The 21,126-nt window shown below is 39.4% G+C and overlaps 1 protein-coding gene across 2 annotated transcripts; it reads left to right on the plus strand.

Moving 5' to 3' along the window:
* The first annotated feature begins 1,219 nt into the window (after nt 1–1,219).
* Nucleotides 1,220–14,106, plus strand: LOC107818485 (uncharacterized). 2 transcript variants are annotated; one of them, XR_012699937.1, is made up of 9 exons: nt 1,220–1,689; nt 5,218–5,957; nt 8,622–10,282; nt 11,370–11,578; nt 11,664–12,453; nt 12,531–12,612; nt 12,838–12,885; nt 13,307–13,733; nt 13,854–14,106. XR_012699937.1 is itself a non-coding variant. In XM_075232626.1 (8 exons), the coding sequence occupies exons 1-8, from the start codon at nt 1,383–1,385 to the stop codon at nt 13,508–13,510; spliced, it is 4,041 nt and encodes a 1,346-aa protein (XP_075088727.1). In that variant the 5' UTR covers nt 1,220–1,382; the 3' UTR covers nt 13,511–14,106. The 2 variants fall into 2 exon arrangements, 1 of the variants encoding a protein (XP_075088727.1); XM_075232626.1 differs by having other exon boundaries at nt 13,307–14,106.
* The last annotated feature ends 7,020 nt before the right edge of the window (nt 14,107–21,126 follow it).

Consider the following 21,126-nt stretch of genomic DNA (forward strand, 5'->3'; position numbering starts at 1 on the left):
CTTTTTAATGGTTATATTGAGATGTGAAAAATTATTTACAACAAAACAAGATCTGAAAAAGCACGAAGCCTCTTAGTGAAATGTCATTTGCCTTTTTTACCCTTTAAAAATAAATATTACATTGGACAAAATTATAAAAATTTACTTTCCTAATATTTAGGATCTCGAAATAAATTAAGATTTTTTAGTTATTAAATATCTCGTTATTCAACAAAGTAGGAAGTCCTAATATTTAGAATTTTAAGTCAACCAAGATTTTGTATATGACAAATCCTTTCCTTAAAAAGTTGGTTGTCCAAATACGAGAAAAAAAAATGATTGATCCTGATTATAATAATTTATTGTAAAATTGAGGTTCTATGTAATTTATATTACTGAGCAAATCTCACTAATGAGTGATTCAATGTAATTCAACTAACATATTGCATATTAAATTATTTTTTTATTTAAAACTTATAATGAGCTAATATTAACAATTTGAATCAACAGAAAAATCATAATAAGAGTATTTTTGGTTGTATGTAAGTTATAATTAACGTTGAATATAACAACTATAATTATTCACAAAATATTACTGTATGCACGAAGTCTTAATATTTAAAAAATTAAAATTAATCTATAATATAGATAATTAATATATTATTGTTTTCGATGATGACCACTTATCAGAAGGTTTTCTTTTCCTTTCCATAAATAGGCTTTCCCAACAACAATAGGGATTCTTACTTGTTTTTGCATGATTTGGAATTGGAGTGACAAATACACGATTTATTTTAAAATCTTAAATAACAATTTATTCAAAGTTTACATTATAGCTTTAACCTACAAATTGTAGCTTTATTTAGTTAATCAGATTGTATTGCACAATAGTCTATGAATCTTCACTTAATTTTAACACAAAAATAGTAAATTTTAATTACATGTAATTTATCAAATCGCCTTTAATTTGAAATAAAAATAAAGCAAAAAAGAAAAATCTTTATAGAATAATGAAGGAGGCAATTACACCCAAAGAAAAATATTACTAACTTTTAATTTATAATCATAGGCTACTTTCTTCCGCTCTTTAATTTTTATTAAATTATAAATACAATGTTCAGTATTATAGTTAAATAATTTTAAAAATTATATATTTATTAAATTAGGGTTCACGCGCAAAGATGTTTGGCTTAATTCATCAAATAGAGTATATTTTTAACAGTGAGCCACTTTTCAACTTGACTAGGCGCATGCGTATAGGAGTGTGGACTAGACGGTAATTACACTTCGGAATATAAGAAAGATCCTACGTTCTTAATCACCGAAGTAAAATACAGCCAAAAAGCGTGACTGAGCGCGTGTTCCCACTTCTCCCCTCTTCTCCTCTTCCCCGTCCGTCCGCCATGGCTACGACGGAGCAGCCACTGAAGAAACGGAAGCTTTACGAACAACTACACAAACCATCACCAGCACCGCCTCAGTCACCGCCGCCTCCTCCTCCTCCGCAACCACCACCACAGCCTCAACAGCAGAGCGTCGCTGCTCTGGCGATATCTCAGGATGAAATCCTCCGACGGAGAAGGAACCAAGAAGAGATTCGCAATGTTTACGAGTGTTACAAACGCATTAAATTCTGCATCTCACAGAACGATCATCGTCTTTCATCCGAACTCGAACAAGCCTACCTTTCTCTCATTACTTCCTCAAGAGGTCAGTATTTAGTACTTTTTCCTCTCTCTAATTTCGCTTTTGTCCCTTTTCTTCTAAATCGTGAAATTGAGTATTTTCATTGATATTTGTGTTCAGTTGCTTGCTGCAGAGTCAACATATGTATGAAGTTTATACAGTTCGTTTTTCTCTTCGTTGTTATTCGAAGAATAGGAGCTAATAATATTGTGAGACTGATCAATTACATGAAGTAGGTGTCTTTAAGCGTTTCTGGGATTTTCCCCATCCCTTGTATGATTCATGAACCCTAGGTTTTAGAAATTACCGCTTCGTCTAGTTGGAGTGAAAAAGAGGAGATGTTCAAGGAGTGCAAATAAATGTGGAGTGTTTGTTTCCCTTGCCAGACTGAAAGGAAGAACTATATCTTGTTTACTTAATTTCAACTATATAATCCCACAAGTGGGATCTGGGGAGGGCAATGTGTACGCGGACCTTACCCCTACCTCGTGGAGGTAGAGAGCCTGTTTCCGAAGACCTTCAGCTCAAGGACAAAATGAAAAGGAGCATTAGCAATAAGCGGTAGCAACATCGATATATAAACAACAACGGTATAGTAAAATAATAAAGAAATAACTGGTAAGAATATAGCTCGATGAACAGGAAAAAGGAAAAAAAGACTACAAGACTAATACTACTGCCACTAGGGTGACAAAGGAATACCTTCAGCTATTCCCTAACCTTGTACCCTAATCCTCAACCTCCACACCCTCCTATTTAGGGTCATGTCCTCGGTAAGTTGAAGTTTCGTGATGTCCTGCCTAATCACCCCACCTCAATACTTCTTAGGTCTACCTCTACCTCTCCTCAAGCTCACCACAATCAATCTCTCACAACTCCTCATGGGGGCATCAACGACTCTTCTTCTCACATTCCCGTACCATCTTAACCTTACTTCACATATCTTGTCCTCCTGGGGCCACTCCCACCTTGTCCCGAATAACTTCATTCCTAATGATATCTCTCTTGGAATGCCTGCACATCCACCTCAGCATTCTCGACTACTTTCATCTGTTGGATAAAGAGTAAATTACATTATTATCCAAACAAACCAACGAGAGTAACGCGAGCAAGGGTTAAAGCTTTTTCATGGTTGAAGTGATGCGAAGAAGACTGTATTTTGAATTAGTGACAGAGTGATGCAAAGTGAGGGTTATAGCTTCTCATGGTTGAAGTGATTGAAGAAGAGTGTGTTTCGGGTCACCGCTTCTCAATGGTTGAAGTGGTGCTTAGCTATGTTGCTTGTATTTTTCAAAAAATGCCACTGCACCAATGTTGGAACCTCCAAAAAATGCATAATATTTGGAGGATCAGACACGGGTATGCAACATTTTTGGAGGATTCGAGCAAAACATAGATGCTAAGAAGCACGAGTTTTGGGCAGTGAGGTGCTAAGCGATCCAAGTGAGAAGGATCACTTCTTCGAATACAACTTTAAAAGATGGATGGTGTTTTACTATCTGAGTATCAGCACTCCTCTTTGCTATCATCTGCATTTTTTCTTAGCTTACGAGAAACTTATTCTACTACTTTTCTTAGGTCTGCTCTTCTTTACTTCTTTCTTCATCTTCTTTTTTCTTTTTCACAATGACTCTTTCTTCTTTCTCTAGTGTCTGAGTCATCTTATTCTGTTCTATATACTTGGTGTCCAAAAAATAACACTTATTAATCTGATTGGTGATGTCGTTTAGGGTATTTTTTTGACCGAAATTGTCAGCCCCCTTTAGGACTGCTCATATGGTTGACCATTTCATCAAAAAGTATCTGTGCCATTAAACCTTCTGGCACAAATTGGACATGCTTAAATCTTCCAGGGATACTTGGATTTCCATTCCAGTTGTGCTATGGCGGGTTATATGGAAGGAAAAAAATACTAGAGCTTCAAAGACAAGTAGTATAATGCAGTTAACCTTAAACTCAAATGTATACATCTGCTTACTTTTTGGTGCAACTGGCACAATATGTATCACGTCCGTGAGCCATGGTCAATTTTCTCAGTTCTTTACACACACTGTAAAGTTCTTTTTTTGGATGTACTCTTTTCCCGCATTCCCTTAATGCTAGTTTTTAAATCAATAATATCCGTACGTTACCTGTCCAAAAAAGCCCCCCCAAAAAAAAAAGAGAAACCTGAAAGAGGTGATACCAGTTGAATAATTACCCAAAAAAAGGAACGACGAACGATCACTAGTAAGGAGACATTGTGCCATCAAAACGGCCACTTGAAATATACTAGTAAAGTCATCATAACAAGAAAATTTTTTGACTGAACAGTTGACATACCAGGGACTTCATCCAAATTTTAGGTTACTTACAGTCTAGTGAATGATTTTTCTTTGTACTTTAAAAGGTAAGCAATTTTCCTACAAATAAACAATTAAATAAATAATATTCTATGACATTTAAAATCAGAGAAGGTCGTTAGAGATGGTTTGATCATGTCAATTCACAGAACTCTATATAAGACGGTTTGTAGATGCGACTATTAGTACTAAAATTCTAGGCACTTAAAATGACATAGAAGAAAGTTGTTGTATCTATCTTCGTAACAATACCTTTGCAGCGTGCACCTATTTCATTTGGATGAAGGGCTCTGGATTGCCTGTATGGAGTGGCAATAATCTCTCCTACTTGTGACAGTCCTCTCCAGTCCCTCAAAAAGAAACTCTCTTCATCCCATTTTATGGAGTGGTGTTTGGCTAGGTACGAAGTTTAAGAAAGAAAGGAAGGTTTTGAAATTTGTTTGTCCCAAACAAGCTACAGACATTTGTGAGGTTATAAATCATCTCATTAAGGGTAAGATGAAAATTTTAAAGTTCAATTGTTTCTAAATATAGAAATGCGCCATTCTTTTCGTGACGGACTAAAAAAGTATGCCACATAAAATGGGAAAGAGGACTTAACAAATGGAGAATGAGAAGGAAAATTGCAGAGATAGATTACACTGGGGGTGACATGGTTTATTTCTCAATTCATTGAATGATTATACATATGAAACTAAGACAGGTTACCTAGTGACGTGTATTGGTGTTCCGTCCTGTTCTTTCTAAAATCTCATAAATGTGCCAGTTTTTCTGTGACATCCATGCCCTTGCTACTCATGCTCAAATGTGATGCAAGTGTGCCAATTGTTTTTCGAGACCGCTTTCGTTCCATTCTTTCTGAAGTGTCACTAAATGTTATGCGGGACCCACTCGTATTGACTAATTGGCATGAACAGCAGTTGCTATGTTTATGCTTCTAGTTCTATCTTGTGCAACTTTGCATTAACTTAGTTCCACTTAGCTACTTATCGAGTAATTCTTTTCATGCTTTCATTATCGTAGTAAATAATTGCAGTATAATGAATTGCCATCAATATTCCTGATAGAAAATCATTATACTGACGCAGCCTGTGAACTTCCAAAGGGACTTACTCCTATTTGTTGAAAGTATTCCTCTTTGGTACTGAAATATATTGCATGTTCTATGAAGTTTTAACTTAAATTTTCATCTATGATTCTCGGTGTACAGGCTGCACAAGCGTACAACGTTTAGTGGCTGATTTTATTCCTCGATTTGCTTCGTATTGTCCTACTGCTCTTGAAGCTGCAGTGAGAGTTGTTATTAACATGCACAATTGGAAGTTAGCTTTGATTGGTAAAGGAGATGATATAGACGGTGTTGCGTTTGAAACTGCTAAGGCATGCATTTTTGGTCTAGCTGATATCTGTCAAAGTGCTGCTGCTGAGGCGCCAACATCATCAGTTATTCAAGGAATTTGCTCCACAGTATTCCATGACGCACTCACCTTCTTCATATCCAGTTTTGAAGGGAAGGATATTCTTGAGATTGCCGACGAGGAACTTTTTGGTATTCAAGATACTCATTCGTTCTCTGAGTACCAACAAAAAATTTTAAACAAGGAAAAATCGGTATTGCTCAAGCTATCTGAGTTCCGTGTACTTAGTTTCCTCAGAATTTTCTTTACTTGCCCAAAAAACTCAATTGCATCTTGTTTTGAGCTCTTTGGCTCTACTGGATCGGAGGAAGCTAAGCGAGAAGGATATTACTTACTTCGTCAGTTAACAAACAGGCTTGATGATGCTATTGCTCATCCTAGGAATGGCGGAAATAGTGCAGTGACATCATCAGCAACATCCAGAGAAACAAGTAGCAAATGTAAGGGTTTTGTGGATGATGGCCTTGCAACATGCAGCAAACAAGTCTCGGACAACAGCTCTATTGTTTTGAAGAACTGCTTATTAGGACTGGTACAATACCATATCTAACACTTTTCCTTTGATTAACTAGTCAGTTACTGTTCCTTTTTCCGTTTTCCCCTTTCATCTAAAAGCAATTCTCTGAGACTAATCCTTGTTCTTTTGTATTGGTTGAAACATGGGACCTCTTGTTCTGTGTCTATTTCTGCTATTATTTCAGTACATCTGCTTATCTGTTTCATGTTATTTTCTTTTTCCTTTTTCTGTTTAGAGGTAGTGTCGTTTCATGTTAGCTCATCATGAGAAGCTGGAATCAGTATATCGTGCTTTTTTTTCCCTTGTTTCCTAGTAGGGCAGATGACAGAAACCTAAACTCAAGGTTTAGGTCTGAGACTTACTTGCCATATGGTTTCACAGATTACGAGCTCATCAGCTCACTAAGTAATTTTTGTCCATCATGAGATTGTTCAATTTGAATTCAATATTAGGGGTGGGCATACATCGGTTTTAAGCGGAAAAACCGGCCAAACCAATTTTTTTGGTTTTCTCGGTTAGGTTTCTTCTGTTTTTTGGTCGGTTTCAGTTTAGAATTTTTGGAAGTTTGGTTCGGTGCTCGGTTTTTCAAAGAAAAAACCGATTAAATCGAATATACGATCTTAAATATACTTATTGCATCGTATCATTTAGTTTTGAGACACTTACATGGAGAAACAAAAAAATTTAGGACTTAGGATCCCTGAGTAGAGGGAGGAAGGAAGATGGACTTGCCGTAGTCGGAGATTTGTCGTTCTAACCAATCGACGGACACTAGATCTCTCTTTAACAATAACAACATGCCAGGATGCCTTTTCCATTGGAAATTGAAGTAGATTTTGGCTGTTCTATAGTATCATTACGTCTTTAAGTGCTTCTGATTTAGTTGTTTTCCTTCTCTTAAGAGTTTTCTTGGTAAATGAGTTTAGATTGACTGTCTAACGGCGGTTGTCTGAGGTACCTTTTACCGTCTACACTGATGTAAAGGTTCTAACTTTCTTGGGTTTCTTCTTCTTTCTTATGAAGAAAGTTTTACTATTTTTTGGTACTGGTATCCAAAAAGAGAATGTACAAATTACAGAGGGCCTTGTATCGTACAAGAATCTAAGAAATCTACAAGTGGTTCTGCATCCTCTGTATAGTTCTCTTTACACCAGAATTGAAAAGACAAAAACAATTCATCTTAATTCTTTGTATGGAACTAATTTTATCCTCAAAACATCTACAATTCCTTTCTGTCCACACCGTCCACCATATACATGCTGGCACCATTCTCCACCATAGCTTCTGACTCTTCCTTGTTTCAATATAATTCCAGCACCACAAAAGGTCCTTGGTATTCTTTGGATCCATTATATTCCTGCCAGGGTAAGGAATAACTGCCACAGAGTATCAGTTACCTTGCAATGTAGAAAGAGATGGCTATTGGTTTTTTCCTCCTTCTGACACAAGAAACATCTGGACGTCATAGGAGTCCCCCTTCTCCGCAAAACTTCACGAGTGAGACAAGCTTATGAAGAAAGTTTTACTTTTTCAGTAGAAAAGTTTCTGATTCGGGGAATCACTTGAAGAAGACGACAGGCATCATTGCAAAATTGTTTTATGAGAAAACGAGGGCCAAATAGATAAACCGAACAAAAAACCAAAATAACCGACCAAAATTTCAAAAACCGAACTGAACCGACCGATTGCCCACCCCTAGATTCAATATAAGCTCCTCTTTTTTCTTTACTTAAATCCATCACAAATTAAGTGTGTTGAATTATACATTTCAAACGTATTATCTGAATATTGGCTTTCTATTCTTTCAAAAGTTTATTTAAGGCATTTCCCCTGCAGTACTACCTTACTATTGTATATCAATAAGATTTTACCTTATAAGAAAAAAAATATTTAGGTTTTACCTAAATTCAGTACAATCACAACTTAGAGATCATTGCTTCATTTTCACCGAGTGCTCCATGTTTTTATTTAAATAATTCTTTTACTTGTTAATTATCTCATAGATCTATATAGAAACATAGGAGCATTCTATTTGATGAAGTTATATAGTGCTTAAAATAAAAGGTGAAAGAACTTCTATAATATGAACATCACTTGATCAAAAGGGTGAATTGAGCTCTATATCCTATGTTTCTCATGAATTGTTGTAAGATCTGATTTGTTATAGTTCAACAGAAATAAGGGAGGTTAAGGATACATACTTAAACCTTAAGGGCAGTTTTTGTAATTGAATTGTTCAACTAGTGGCATAACTTTCTCGCTGAAGTTATGTCTCCCATTAATATCTGAAACCCCGATTGCTATGAGGTGGAAAATAATGTCTGATGATATTTTATTGATGGTCAATCCTTCAGTTTTGAAGTCATCTGGGGGGAAAAGTTTTTTTTTGATGTTTGAACTGTCCCAGACCCCACTTTGTGGGATTATGCTGGGTTTGTTGTTGTTGTAACTATCCCTAGAAAATCGATGTTGTCACGAAGATTTCTCTGGAATTTTCAGAGTGTTAAACACTTAATTTCCATAAAGTATTGCCATCTTTCCTGTGGTGAAGGTGATAGTATGATTGATTTATTTGGTTTCCAAGGCTTTTGCTCAAGATGTGCGCTCTTATTATGATTCATTTCTTTGGTCTCTAAGGCTTTTGCTCAAGATGCATTGTCTTTACATCTCTTTATACAGGTCGTAGAGAAAGATAATTCTCTGATGAGTTGGATTTGCTCAAGGTTTAAGAAATTAAGTAAATCAGCATCCCCTCAAGTTGTTTCAGATATTTCCTCAGTTCTTGAAGGAATATTGCAGTCTTTCTTAGATGAAGTGAAGGCAGAAAAAATGCATGAGTATGGCGATGAGGATGGTTTGGGTACCGTAAAGTATGCTAGTGAGTACTCGGATCATGAGCTATCTGCTAAAAAAGAAACTCATGAAGTTTCTCGAAGCCTAGCAATCCCTCTGGGAGCAAATCACCGTTCCAGTATGAAATCAAATACTGATAGTGGGGAGCATAGGCCGGTGATTTTTGATTCTAAAGAGTCTGGAGTTTTACCGAGGCCTAAAGAGGTTTATAACCAGCAGATTCTTTCACCTATTGCTAGAACACCGTCGAACTTGAGAAGTGGTTCATCTGATTTAGGCCACCATGGTGGCCTGATGGAGAACCACCAAAATCCAAATATGGACCGTTCATTACCAGCCTCAAGATCATCAGCTGGAGGCATGAGTTGTTCCATGGAGTCACCTATGCAGCGTTTACCACTGCCTCATTCTTCCACAAATCAAGTTGTTTGGTACACTGATGGAGACCCAGCTGCCGCAGATATCTTTCCCGCTTCAAATCAGCTATGGTTGGGGTCTTTAGGCCCTGATGCATCTGAAGCTGCTGTCAGACATAAGTTTGAGATGTTTGGTCCAGTGTATCAATTTGCATTCTTTGCATTCAGAGGTTTTGCTTTGGTTGAGTACCAAAACATTATGGACGCGGTGAGAGTCAGGGAAACCATGCAGGGAACTTCTCCTTGGGGTGCTGGTCTTCGAATAAAGTTTTTGGATATAGGATTAGGAACCAAGGGGGCTATAAATGGTGTTGCTGTTGGTTCTAGTTGCTGTATTTATGTTGGAAGTGTTCAGAACCATTGGATGAAGGATAATGTTATGCATGAGCTGAGAAAAGCACTTCAAAAAGGTCCTCGGATGGTTACTGATCTAGGCAGCGAAGGTGCATTGCTGATGGAGTTCGACACACCTGAGGAGGCCACAATTGCCATGAATCAGCTAAGGCACTGGCGTAAGGGAAGGAGTAACTGCAACCAGCCCCTAAACTTAGGTCCAGCTAATGCCACCGCGCATGCGGAAGGTGTAAGACCTAGCTCTGCCTCTGTTTATGTTGGTATTGGAAGCAATATTTGTACCAATAGTACTGTTGGGCCAAATCACTTCCAGAACATGCTTGAGAACCATTCTGACAGTCATGTTCCAAGAATGTCACGTCTATCTTCTTTGCTTTCGCATTTAAGAACCAAATATAATGTTACATACAATCCTGGCTATAAGAGTCATCACATGCCAGGGAACTGTGAAACTGGATTCTCGGGAGGAGATACAATGCAGACAAATACAGTACGGATTAGCATTCCAAATGGTAGCTCCTTGTTTATCACAGAAGATGAGCTTTTGGCTATTTGTAATCTTTCCATTGACAACAAAGGTTCTATCATCAGGTTAATGAGGGAAAATATGCCTATGGGTTCTTGTTGGCTAGTTGAATGCAGCAGCATGGATTCTGCAAATACTCTCCTGAAGACCCTTCGTGATTGTCCTGGGTTATTCTTCCAGATAGAATTCAGGTATGTACATTTTACCTCCCCTCCCCCCCCCCCCCCCAAAAAAAAACCCCCCACAAAGCCCCAAAACGGAAAAGGGGGAAGAGTTCAGGTATGTAATTGCTTCGAGCTGCTTGTCAGGTTTTAATTCACTCGACGCTGATATCTTTCAACGTCCTTGTTCTAGCGCTATTTGATAGTTTATTATAGGTTTAAAGCGACAGTTTGATTTCTGTACTTTTTTAGTCTTTCCCACTCTGATTGGGAACAAGTCCTCTTGTTTTTGGACGAGTTTGTCTCTGTTTAGTGTGTAGTCGTCAAAAACTTACTTGTTAATATTCCTTATATTTAAGATATGATTTACCACATAGCTATACCCCTCAAGAGTGTTGGGGAATGTTCCATATAAAAAAAGAAAAAAAAGTGTTGGAGAATTTTAATGACATATATCATGGAAGTTACCTTTCCCGATAACAACCAAGATTTATTGAAAACCTGAGTGTACACAGATAATATGTCCTTCAATCTTTCCCATGTTGAAATTTGCCCTTAGCAGTCCCTTGCAGCTCTGATCACGAGTGATACACTTGCGTGCATTGAATTCAGAAATAGGCATGTTTCTGGAAACCTTACCGAAACTTTTCTGTAACCTTCATAGACCTATGGTGAAAAGTGATGCACTTGAATTAGCACCCACGGGTGTGTGACAAAAATACTAGGTGGTTTCTTTGCATCTGCCCAAGTCTTATGGGACAGAGCTACTCGGTACCTATGCTTGTGGGAGGTAGCAAGTACCTCGTGGAATTGGTGCGCGCAAGCTGGCCCGGACACCGTGGTTATAAAAAAATTAGTGTTTTCCTTCTTAACAAACCTAGAAATTTGTGAAAAGATCTGGAGTCATTTGAATGATTTGTCACATTTGAATTTCTAACACTCTTCTTATCTTTTTCTCTTTTGGTTCCTGTATACCCAGACCCCACTAGTGGGATTCTACTGAGTCGTTGTTTTGGTTCCTGTTTACCTAGAGTGCTTTACATTGTGTTAAAAGCTTATGACGGTCTTGCACTATGATCTGAGCTTAACAATTGAACTTCTCCTGTTGTTCAAACAGTCACACTGGGCAGCATCATATTCCTGTTCCTGTAAAAAATGAAGGTAGTATTATGGAACTCACATCACCCAGACTAAAACCAGAGCAAGGTAGCATGCCTCATGGTGGATATGCACCTCAGTCAAACTGGGCACCTATAGCAAGCAGAGGGATGCCCGAAGTTGGTACTGGAAAAGCTGATATGTTGGTTCCGATTCCATCACCTAGAGGTACTTGTCCATTACTCTAGTTGTGATCTTTCCAGTAGCAGTTTGATGCTCATTGTCATACTCATTGTCCTGATGATTTCTGCAGGTAATAATATATTCTCTGGTGTTGTTAATGACATGTGGATGCACAGGAAAACTGAAGCAGAGCTTCATTCTAGACCGGCAATTGTTGCCTGCAATCCTGCACCTCCTCAATTGCCTACTAGACCACTACAGCCTATTCAAGGACCTCCTACCGTGCCGCCGCCAGTTCAAGCACTTCCTCCTGCAGCAGCACAGCCAATTCAAGGACCTCCTATTGCACCACCACAGCAATCACAACTGCCGCCCTTTGGGCACCCAATGTACTTTCCCCCAACTGGGTGGGATTCACGTGGTCTGAACCATAACTTGCCTCCAAAGCCAATTCCATCTGGTGCACTTCCTACTAATCTTCACCATTGTTCAGTTGCACCACCATTTGTACCTGCTTCTGTGACTCCACTGTCACAGATGCAAGGCACCTCCATGCCACCATTTGATCATATGTTTCCTGTGCCTGTTGTTCGACCACCAGTGACGTCTTTACCACCACCACCACCTCAGCTTGACTCATTACCCCCATTACCTCCACCTGTCTTGCAGCCTCCATTACCTTCATCCCCGCCTCCACCACCTTATCCTGACCCACCTAATATTCCTCCTCCACCTAGTTCCCCGCCTCCCCCGCCACCTCCATTATCGGAATCTTCAAATTTGGTTAGTTCTGAACCCTACTTGCAGTATCAGTGGCAGGGCTCCTTGAGTAAAAGTGGAGTTCATTACTGTACAATTTATGCACAAAGAGTAGAATCGGATGTTTGCAGGTATTCAAATGCCAATGCTGAGCCCACAGAGTAAGGACTTCAGTGCCTTTGATGTTTTCATAATTGATCTGTAAATATTCTGTTTCTTAAAGTGGAAATGTTTGCAGATGGCCTGCTAAGTTGGATATGACCAAACGCACTGATTTTCGGCATGTCAAATCAACATTTTGTAGTACACCACCCCACAAAGTGAGTCCTTTGAACATTAAAAGGAACGCTCTGCATATCACACACACACACACTCATATATATATATATATATATTCAGATATATAACACATGTTAGCACCTTTTGATAATTGCTACTGTCATCTCTAACATATAATGTTTGGCAGCTTCACTCTTTGTATATCTGTGCCATATCTTTACCTATTCTAACATTTCTACTTTCTTGTTCAAACTAATGTGACACAGAAGGAGATATGCTGGTTGCTACCTTCTTCTCTAGTGGATCACAAGGGCGTAAGTTAATCATTCTCTCCTTCAGTTTTCATTACAGATGAATGTAGTCATGATGTATGCTAGATGGTAGATGGAGAAATGTTTTTGTGTATCTTCCAAATTAGTTGTTATCACCCTGATTTGTGCGCGTATTTTTGCCTAAAATGGGAACTAAATAGAATTTCCAAAGAAAATCGTTTTAGAAGGAGGATCTAGATATAGGAACTTGGACTTTTTCCTCAGCTGTTTGCTAAAACATTATCCAACTTTTCCCACCGGTTTTACCATGACTTGCTATATGCGTTCAGATATGGACCTTAAGGAGATTTTTTCTGCATTTACTTTTTACTTTTCAAATTCCTTCCATTTTTTTGCAACAATTGCTCAATTGTTATAACTGGAAGCAATTTAGAGGACTAAAATGTAGTAACTTGCTTTGTAGTTTCAAGATTTTATATCATACCTGAAGCAGAGGGAATGTGCTGGTGTAATTAAAATTCCAGCCATAAAATCAATGTGGGCAAGGCTTCTCTTCATCCTTCCACAGTCATCTGATACCTGCTCTATGCTCTCAGTTGTGCCTAATCCATCTCTTTGTCTAATTGGTCTGGTGTTGCCTAAAGAAACAAACTTTGAATGGGTGTGATGTTAGTATATGTGGGCAATACCGCATCGGGAAAAGGATGGACGTGCTGCTAATTGCCAAATGCCTCTGCTCGCCAGGTTTTCTTCAGCTTTTTCCATGATTTTCATAATGGCATTTCCCAGAACTTTGGGGAACGCCCATGGATCACAAAGATATTCCCGATGGGCATTCAGTTCTGATTTGCAGTTGCAGCAATGTGGGACGGGCTGATAGTGATTTGCTGGCAAGTATCAATCTGATATACATTATTGGGCAATAGATCAACTCCTCATTCTGTTGAACCGCTGTCATCTAGTGTGAGATAGTTACTGAGAAGTTAATGTTATTTTAATTTAAATTGTAGGTAACTCAAAGATCATTTCATTGATATTGCACCAAGTTGGTGCCAACTCGATGTTAAGTAATACTGTAGTAGCCATGAAGTTGGAGGAAAGCATCAGGAAAGAATTGTCTTGTTTGTAGGGGAGTCTTTTGTACTTAGAATCTGCTAAGCCTTTTCTTCTTTCTTTCTTAGCTCCGTTCATAGTGGAGTGACATTTTTTGATGTCCATGTAAGCATAGTAGAATATGATTGTATGTAAAGTGTTAAGTAAAAATTAGCTGCACGAATGTCAACTAGTTGGTGCTGGCTTCGCTAAGGATGGCAGGACTGCTGGTATGTAGCTCGCTCTCCGCAAGACGTTCTAATTTTTGGTAGTACGCAATGTGAGTAAAGTACTATGTATGGGGTTGCAAAATTCTTTCTATTTCCGTTAGACCCATGTTCCCTTGCTACCGCTTAATTTGAGTTCAGACCAAGATAAATCGAAGTGTATGATTATAATCTTATCAAAGGAAACCAAAATTGAGATTAAAAGGAAAATAAAATCATTCAACTCTATTATACATTATCAAATAGTTGTCCGACTTTGTGTTTGAATCTGATGTAGAGTAGTAGTCGAGTTAGCTCTTTGCTGACGTCGACTCTTGTACAATGTCCGGTTGCTGCTCATGTCTCCGGTCCAGTTTAGCAGCCTCAATGGCGGCTGAGGTTATTATCAATCTTGAGCACGCTAAGGGGTCGTTTGGTAGGGTATATAAGCATAGTGCTGGAAAAGGTGTATTAATAATGCAGGGATTAGTAATACAAGCATAAGGTATGTAGAAATTATTTCTTATCTACTGTTTGGTGTGGTGTACTAAAACTTAAAATGCATTGCATAATTGAAATTAGTTGTTTACAAAAATGCCCTCCATATGCTTTAGTTTTAAAGGACTTACAATTTTGTCTTTAACCATGCTAATGCATGTATTAATAGCCTTGGCATTGCTAATACTATGGTTTGCTATGTATTAATTACACATATGATAATACCAAATAGGTTGTATAATTAATACTTGACTTAGTAATACATAGGTTGAAAGAGTATACCAAACAAGGAATTAGTAATACCAAAAGTTAATGCATGCATTATATTTTTTAATGCATTCTACAAGACGAAAGGGTATATCATTGGCTCCTTCACTCTCAAACAATAGTAGGCACTGAAAGTTGCTTGCAGCCATCATCACTGGAAAGGAAAACTTGTTTGACCTAAAAGCGTAAATCTTGAGCTAAACTAATTATTTTTATATAATGAGAGGTTAAACCTAGTTAATAATAATATCCCTAGATTTATAATCGGTTAACACAAATAACATAGAACAGTGTTGGTGGGGGATTAAATGCAGTGTGCATTTAATATTCCAATCAATTTGAGTAATGAGAGATAAAAGTCAAGTAGCAAATAACAATAAATGGCATTAACGTAAATAAAGAGAATTATTCACCCAATATTGAATGAGGTGGATGATTCTTCTTTTTGACAGTGATGAATGATAGACGAATCCTAGAATATTGGATATATTCTCGGATCTGATGGAAAAGTATTGAATAACTGATGATATAATCTTAATGAAAAGGCAATGCTTGTATCTTTTCTAAAGAGAGAGTCTTCTTCTCAAAAAGTGTTCTTATCAAAATAAATTTTACATACCTTTCTCCTTATCTCTTTTTCTATTTATATGGGACATACCCCAGTCAACCATAAAAGTACAAGTACAGAGAATATTCAATGGAATATTTTCCTAAAGATCGTGTTATAAAAACTAGCCGTTAATACTGCCCTTGATACTTGACCTCGGCCGTTATTGGCTGCCCGACTAAGACCCCCACTGTTTACTAGTCGACCTCGGCCACATCACTTTTCGTAATACCACTTCATGCTAAATCTCCTTGAGGCAGATTTTGACCTATACAGTTAGTCCCTCCGCTTATTGAGGTCGACCCTGGACGACCTCGATGAGCGGACTCTGTTATGGTTGAGAAATTTAGGCGAGCAGTCGAGTAGTGGTGTTTCAGACGGGGTAGAAACATCTCCTTTCATGAGCCACAACCTAGGGTCACGTCGTTTTAGAATGACGTCATGCCATCACACGTCATTACGTTTTTTCGATACCTTGCATCGTTTCCTGTGCCTCTACCGTTTCGATGCCTGAGCTGGGAAACGACGGTTTGCTTTCTCGATATTTATGCCTGAACTCTTATAAATAGGGATACAAAATCCTTTGCCTTATTCTTTGCAACCTAAACATTTGTATCTTCATACCTTCTTCTTCCTTCTTCACTTAGAATTCCTGCCCTTTCAATTTCGCTTTTATGTTTTGCTTTCACTGACTCTGGTGACTTTTATTGCTCTTGATTCTTCTGTGTTTACACATTCTTTACTCATAAACAAAAGATGGTTAATGTGTCTTCCAGTTTTGGGGGAGTACCTGACCTTGTTCCCTTGGCAGTGCGCATGCCTTCCCATGACGATTGGGTTGATACTGTTGCTGAGGATGACAATTTTCTTACGGTGGAGGAAATAATTCCCCATGCTGAGAAGGCTACGTTTGATTTCTCAAAGATGTCCGAGGATGACCCAGAGATCTCGGAGTTGTTGATGAATGAGGTGGGCCTTGCTGAATTTAGGGATAGATTCAAGATTCCCGCTCATATAGACCTGGTTCCTTCAGGGCACGACGTGGTGCAGATACACCGCCCTGGGTACTGCGCTTTCTATGTGTACCCCTTCCATATCGGTTACTCTTTCCCTATCCTCCCTTTTGGTCGAGGAGTTCTTCCACTATTACCGCGTCTGCTGGCTCAACTTTCCCCCTATATCTACAAACTCATCCGCACAATTTCGAAGTACGCAGAGTTAGCCGGGTTTGAGTCATCGTTCTCCACCTGATGCACCTCTTCGCCCCTAGATTTCATCGTGGGACGATGCTGCATCTTCTCCATCGGGGAGGCAAATGCCTAGTGGTGAAGATGTATGACAAGGAAAACCGCAAGTTTTGGCTCAATTACTTCTACATCAAGTCTGAGGACGTAGTGGCCAATGCAGACGGGTTCCCCGAGGTTTGGAACTACGCTCGTAAGTATCTGCCTCTCTCTTTCTCTTTTTTTTTTGTATTATGCGTTACCTCTAATTTCCATTATGTTGATATCTCATCTCTTTTCTGTGTAGACGAGGCCGCACACCCTCCTTTGGTCGAGGACATCTACGGTTGGGTCAGCCAGGTTCTCCCTTATACAGCGAGGATTCACGAATGGACGACCCTCCTCAAGAGGTTCGGGCATGCACATCCTATGGCCAGTGAGTTTGTCTGCTTTGAGTTTTTATTGTTTTGTGAGGATCGATCTCTTAATCTTTCTTTCCTCTTTTTTTTTCTCATCCCGGGGATCCTCGAGATGGCCGAGGGCTCCTACTCTTGCATTCCGCCAGAGAAACACTACAACTAGGTCTGCCCCTACTATGACTGTGGCAAGGCGTGCCCGACCATCCACTTTTGTTCAGCCTCCGGTTTCAGCTATATTTGCTCGACCATCAACGACCTCAGTACCAAAAACTCCGGCATTTCCCGTGCTGCATTTAATAGGCGAGTCATCACCGAGTAAGGAGGATTTGATCCCTCATAAAAGGAGGTCTATGGATGTCGATGGATATCGGTGATGGAACAACCCGAGCAGTCGATTCTACAAGGGGCTATCGTGAGCCGATGATTGCCATGTTTTAAAGTGATGCAGACCCGCCGTCTGAAGTCCCGCTATTAGCGGGCATCGTGGAAGGTGTACCTTTGCCTGACGCTAAGGTTGGAGTTGGCGGGCCGCCTGTGGAAGTTATGGGTACCGTACTAAAAGATGAGCCATCGTCCTTAAGACCTACTAACGTTCCTTTGTTTGCCGATGGGAGAGATAAGGGCATTGCCGAGGACGACTACGAAATTGGCTTCGATACTGATGTCGATGAGGTACGAATGCGGAGCGAGGGATTCACTCGGGTGGAAGTAAGGCTGGAAGGGTCCACTCATATCATCGTGGTCCCTATGGACCGGGTTTGAAAGTATGGTGTGGAGAGTATTCTTTTGATATGCTACTTCTCAAAAAATTCGGCGGCCTTTTTTCCAGTAAATTGGGGTTCGTTGTCGCAACTGATCTTTTTGGGGAGGCCGAAGCGGCACACAATGTTTTTCCATATAAAGGCGATCACTTCCTGTTCGCATACCTGGGTGAATGCTCATGCTTCTATCCATTTAGAAAAATAGTCAGTTAAAACCAAAAGAAATCGTACGTTACCTCGTCGCACAGGGAGGGGGCCAACGATGTCCATTCCCAACTTAATGAAAGGCCAAGGGGAAGTGACCGAGTGGAGGTGCTCGCTGATAAGTAGGGATTTTGACCACTTATTTTCTCTCTTTTACTTGTGTTTTAGCTCAAATATGCTTAAATGCATTCCAGGAACTAACAAAATGTTCTTGCTTGCATGAATATTGGGAAATGAGCCAAAGAAATCTAAATCAACTAATAAGGAGTCAAAAGTGAACAAGATCCAAAATAGGTCAAAAAGGGCAGTAGTACGGACCACACATTTCTAGTGCGGTCGTAGAGAGGAGATTCAGAGAGTAGCATTTGGGCCAGCTAAAGGCATGCGAACCGCACCAAAATTATGAGGCCGTAGGAGGTCAAGTGCGGCCACAATCATTATTATGCGGTCCGCAGGATTAAAGAATCAACGAGGTGTTTCAAGTCCAAAAGCAGGGAGTGTAAACCGCAACATTTTTGTGCGCCCGCACAATCAGAAGTGCGGCCGCTTTCATTTTCATGCGGACCGTAGAAGCCCTGAAGTTCCAAGACCAAATTCCCAAGAATGAGGACCGCACGATAATTGTGTGGACGCAGAAGCCCATTGTGCGGACCGCACTGGAATTATGCGGTCGCACAACCTTCGCAGGGGCATTTTTGTTAGATATTTGTAGCTTAGTATAAATAGTACTTTTTGTCATTTTTAGGTTAAGTTTAGTTTGTAGCGGTGCACCTGAGCCGTTTTCTTTACTTCTTTGAGTAATTTTGTACTAGATTGACTTCAAAGCATTAGATTTTCTTTGTCTAATCAATTATTATCCATTCTATCTTAATTTCTTCTTGTATTTCTTTATTTTTCATGAGTAGCTAAATCTTTAGCTAGGGTTGTGACCCATACCTAGTGTGGGTACTTAATGGGTATTTGATTTAGGGCTTGTTTATGATTGGGTTAGTGATATTTAGCCTTGTTTATGCTTGAATTCTAGAATTAATAGTTGCAAACATTGATTTATGGCTTTGACCTAGTCTTTACTTAAGAGAGAGAGACTAAGTCTAGGAAAACTTGGCTTACAAGGAATTGGGGTGAACTCAAGAAATTGATAGCCCCAATCAAAGGGTCAAATCTAGAGATAGTAAGACCTGACTTGAGCATATATCATTTGATTTGTGCAATACCCATTTGGACTTGAGAAAGCCAAATTGGGCAAAATCACTCAAACTACCGAGAGGTATAGAGTGGGTAACTACGTGTGAATGCTATATTACGACCCCGACTAATCAAGCATGCCCTAGAGTTTACAACCCATTAGGTAACCACCTAGGTGGAAGTCACGACCCTAGATCCTTTATCATTTGAAAAATAACTAAAACCAAAAATATTGTCTTCTAGTTTATTACTTGTAATCAATAGCTAAAGTAGAAATAAAAACCACCAACAAAAATGTGAAAGTGCAAATTGAGGCACATTATACAATTACACTAGGTGTATACCTAATCCCATTTATAACTCCTTGAGGATTCGACCCCAACTCGTGTTGGGATTTATTATTGCTTCGACCGCCTCACTACCTATATTTGTGGTGTGAGTTTGGGCGAGATCAATTTTTGGCGTCGTTGCCCGAGAGTTAACGGATTTAGCTATATATCTAGGTTTTTGTGTGTTTTGTCTTTCTTTCCTTCCGAGTCACTAATTTTGTTTTTGAATTGGTTTTAGGTACGAAAATGGCTTTTAACAATGAGCCCATCAGCAATATGCCATTGGGGGAAGAAGTGGACGATGATGCCATGGATGAGGTTCTTCTTGAACCTCCTCCACCTCCACCAAGAGCGGCAGCCCACCGACAATTACTAAACAAGGGCTATGTAAGTTCTATAGTCCCTCTCCGCATTAGGGTGGGCAACTTCCAAATCACCAACGTGATGCTTACAATACTTGAGCAACGAGAAGTTTTCACCGGGGCTCCGAATCAAAATGCCTACAAGCATCTCAAGGGGTTCGTCGATACTTGTTGGGGGAGCAAGCAAACAAATGTCTCTGAGGATGCGCTGAGGTTGAGGCTATTTCCCTTTTCTATATGGGGAAATAGACTAGTTAGAGAGGTTGCCCAATCATTCCATCCACACTTGGGATGAGTTGGCAGAGAAGTTCATTTCCAAATTCTTTTCTCCGGGACATATGGCGACACTTCGGGATGAGATTCTTGCTTTCAATCAAGAACCCAATGAGCCATTGCACGAGATTTGGGAAAGATATCGTACCATGGTTAAAGAGTGCCCGAACAATGATATGATTGAGGCCATGATCCAACAGACCTTCTATAGGGGGATCAACACAACTAATCAATGTGTGGTTAACTAACTTGCTGGGGGGAACTTCATGAACACGACATATGTCGAAGCTTGCTAAATTCTTGACGAGATGGCAGATACCTCTTCGACATGGAAAAGTAGAGCCAATGTTCCGCAAGGTGACCCTAATGTTATTCACTTACATAAGGAGCTACATGACCATGGAAAGCTATTACCGAGTTGACAACTACCATGAACCAATTGGCCAAAGCTCAGCTTCAACAAGTTCAAGGGCCGAAACAAGTGCATGCAATGGAAGGTGTGAATATGATGGTAAACAAAAGACGGTAACAAGGTCAACAAATGCAAAGCCGTCCGGAACAATTTATTCAATGAGCAAGACGAAGAAGTTCAATATGTCAACAATTATCAAGGTCAAAGAAACAATGTGCAAGGACAAAATCAACAACAATGGAGGTCACAAGGGAACAAGGTAATTGGAACAACCAAAACTACCAAGGCAATTGGAGTGGTGATAATCCTAATCCAGACAATTGGAACAATCAAGGAAATCAAGGCAATTGGGATGGCAAAAATCAAAGCAATTGGGGAGGAAATAACCAAGGAGGGTGGAACAACAACAACAACTGGGGGTCAGGTTTTCAAAGGCCCCCGATGT

Source organism: Nicotiana tabacum, chromosome 16 (genome assembly GCF_000715075.1).
Source record: "Nicotiana tabacum cultivar K326 chromosome 16, ASM71507v2, whole genome shotgun sequence".
NCBI lineage: Eukaryota > Viridiplantae > Streptophyta > Magnoliopsida > Solanales > Solanaceae > Nicotiana > Nicotiana tabacum.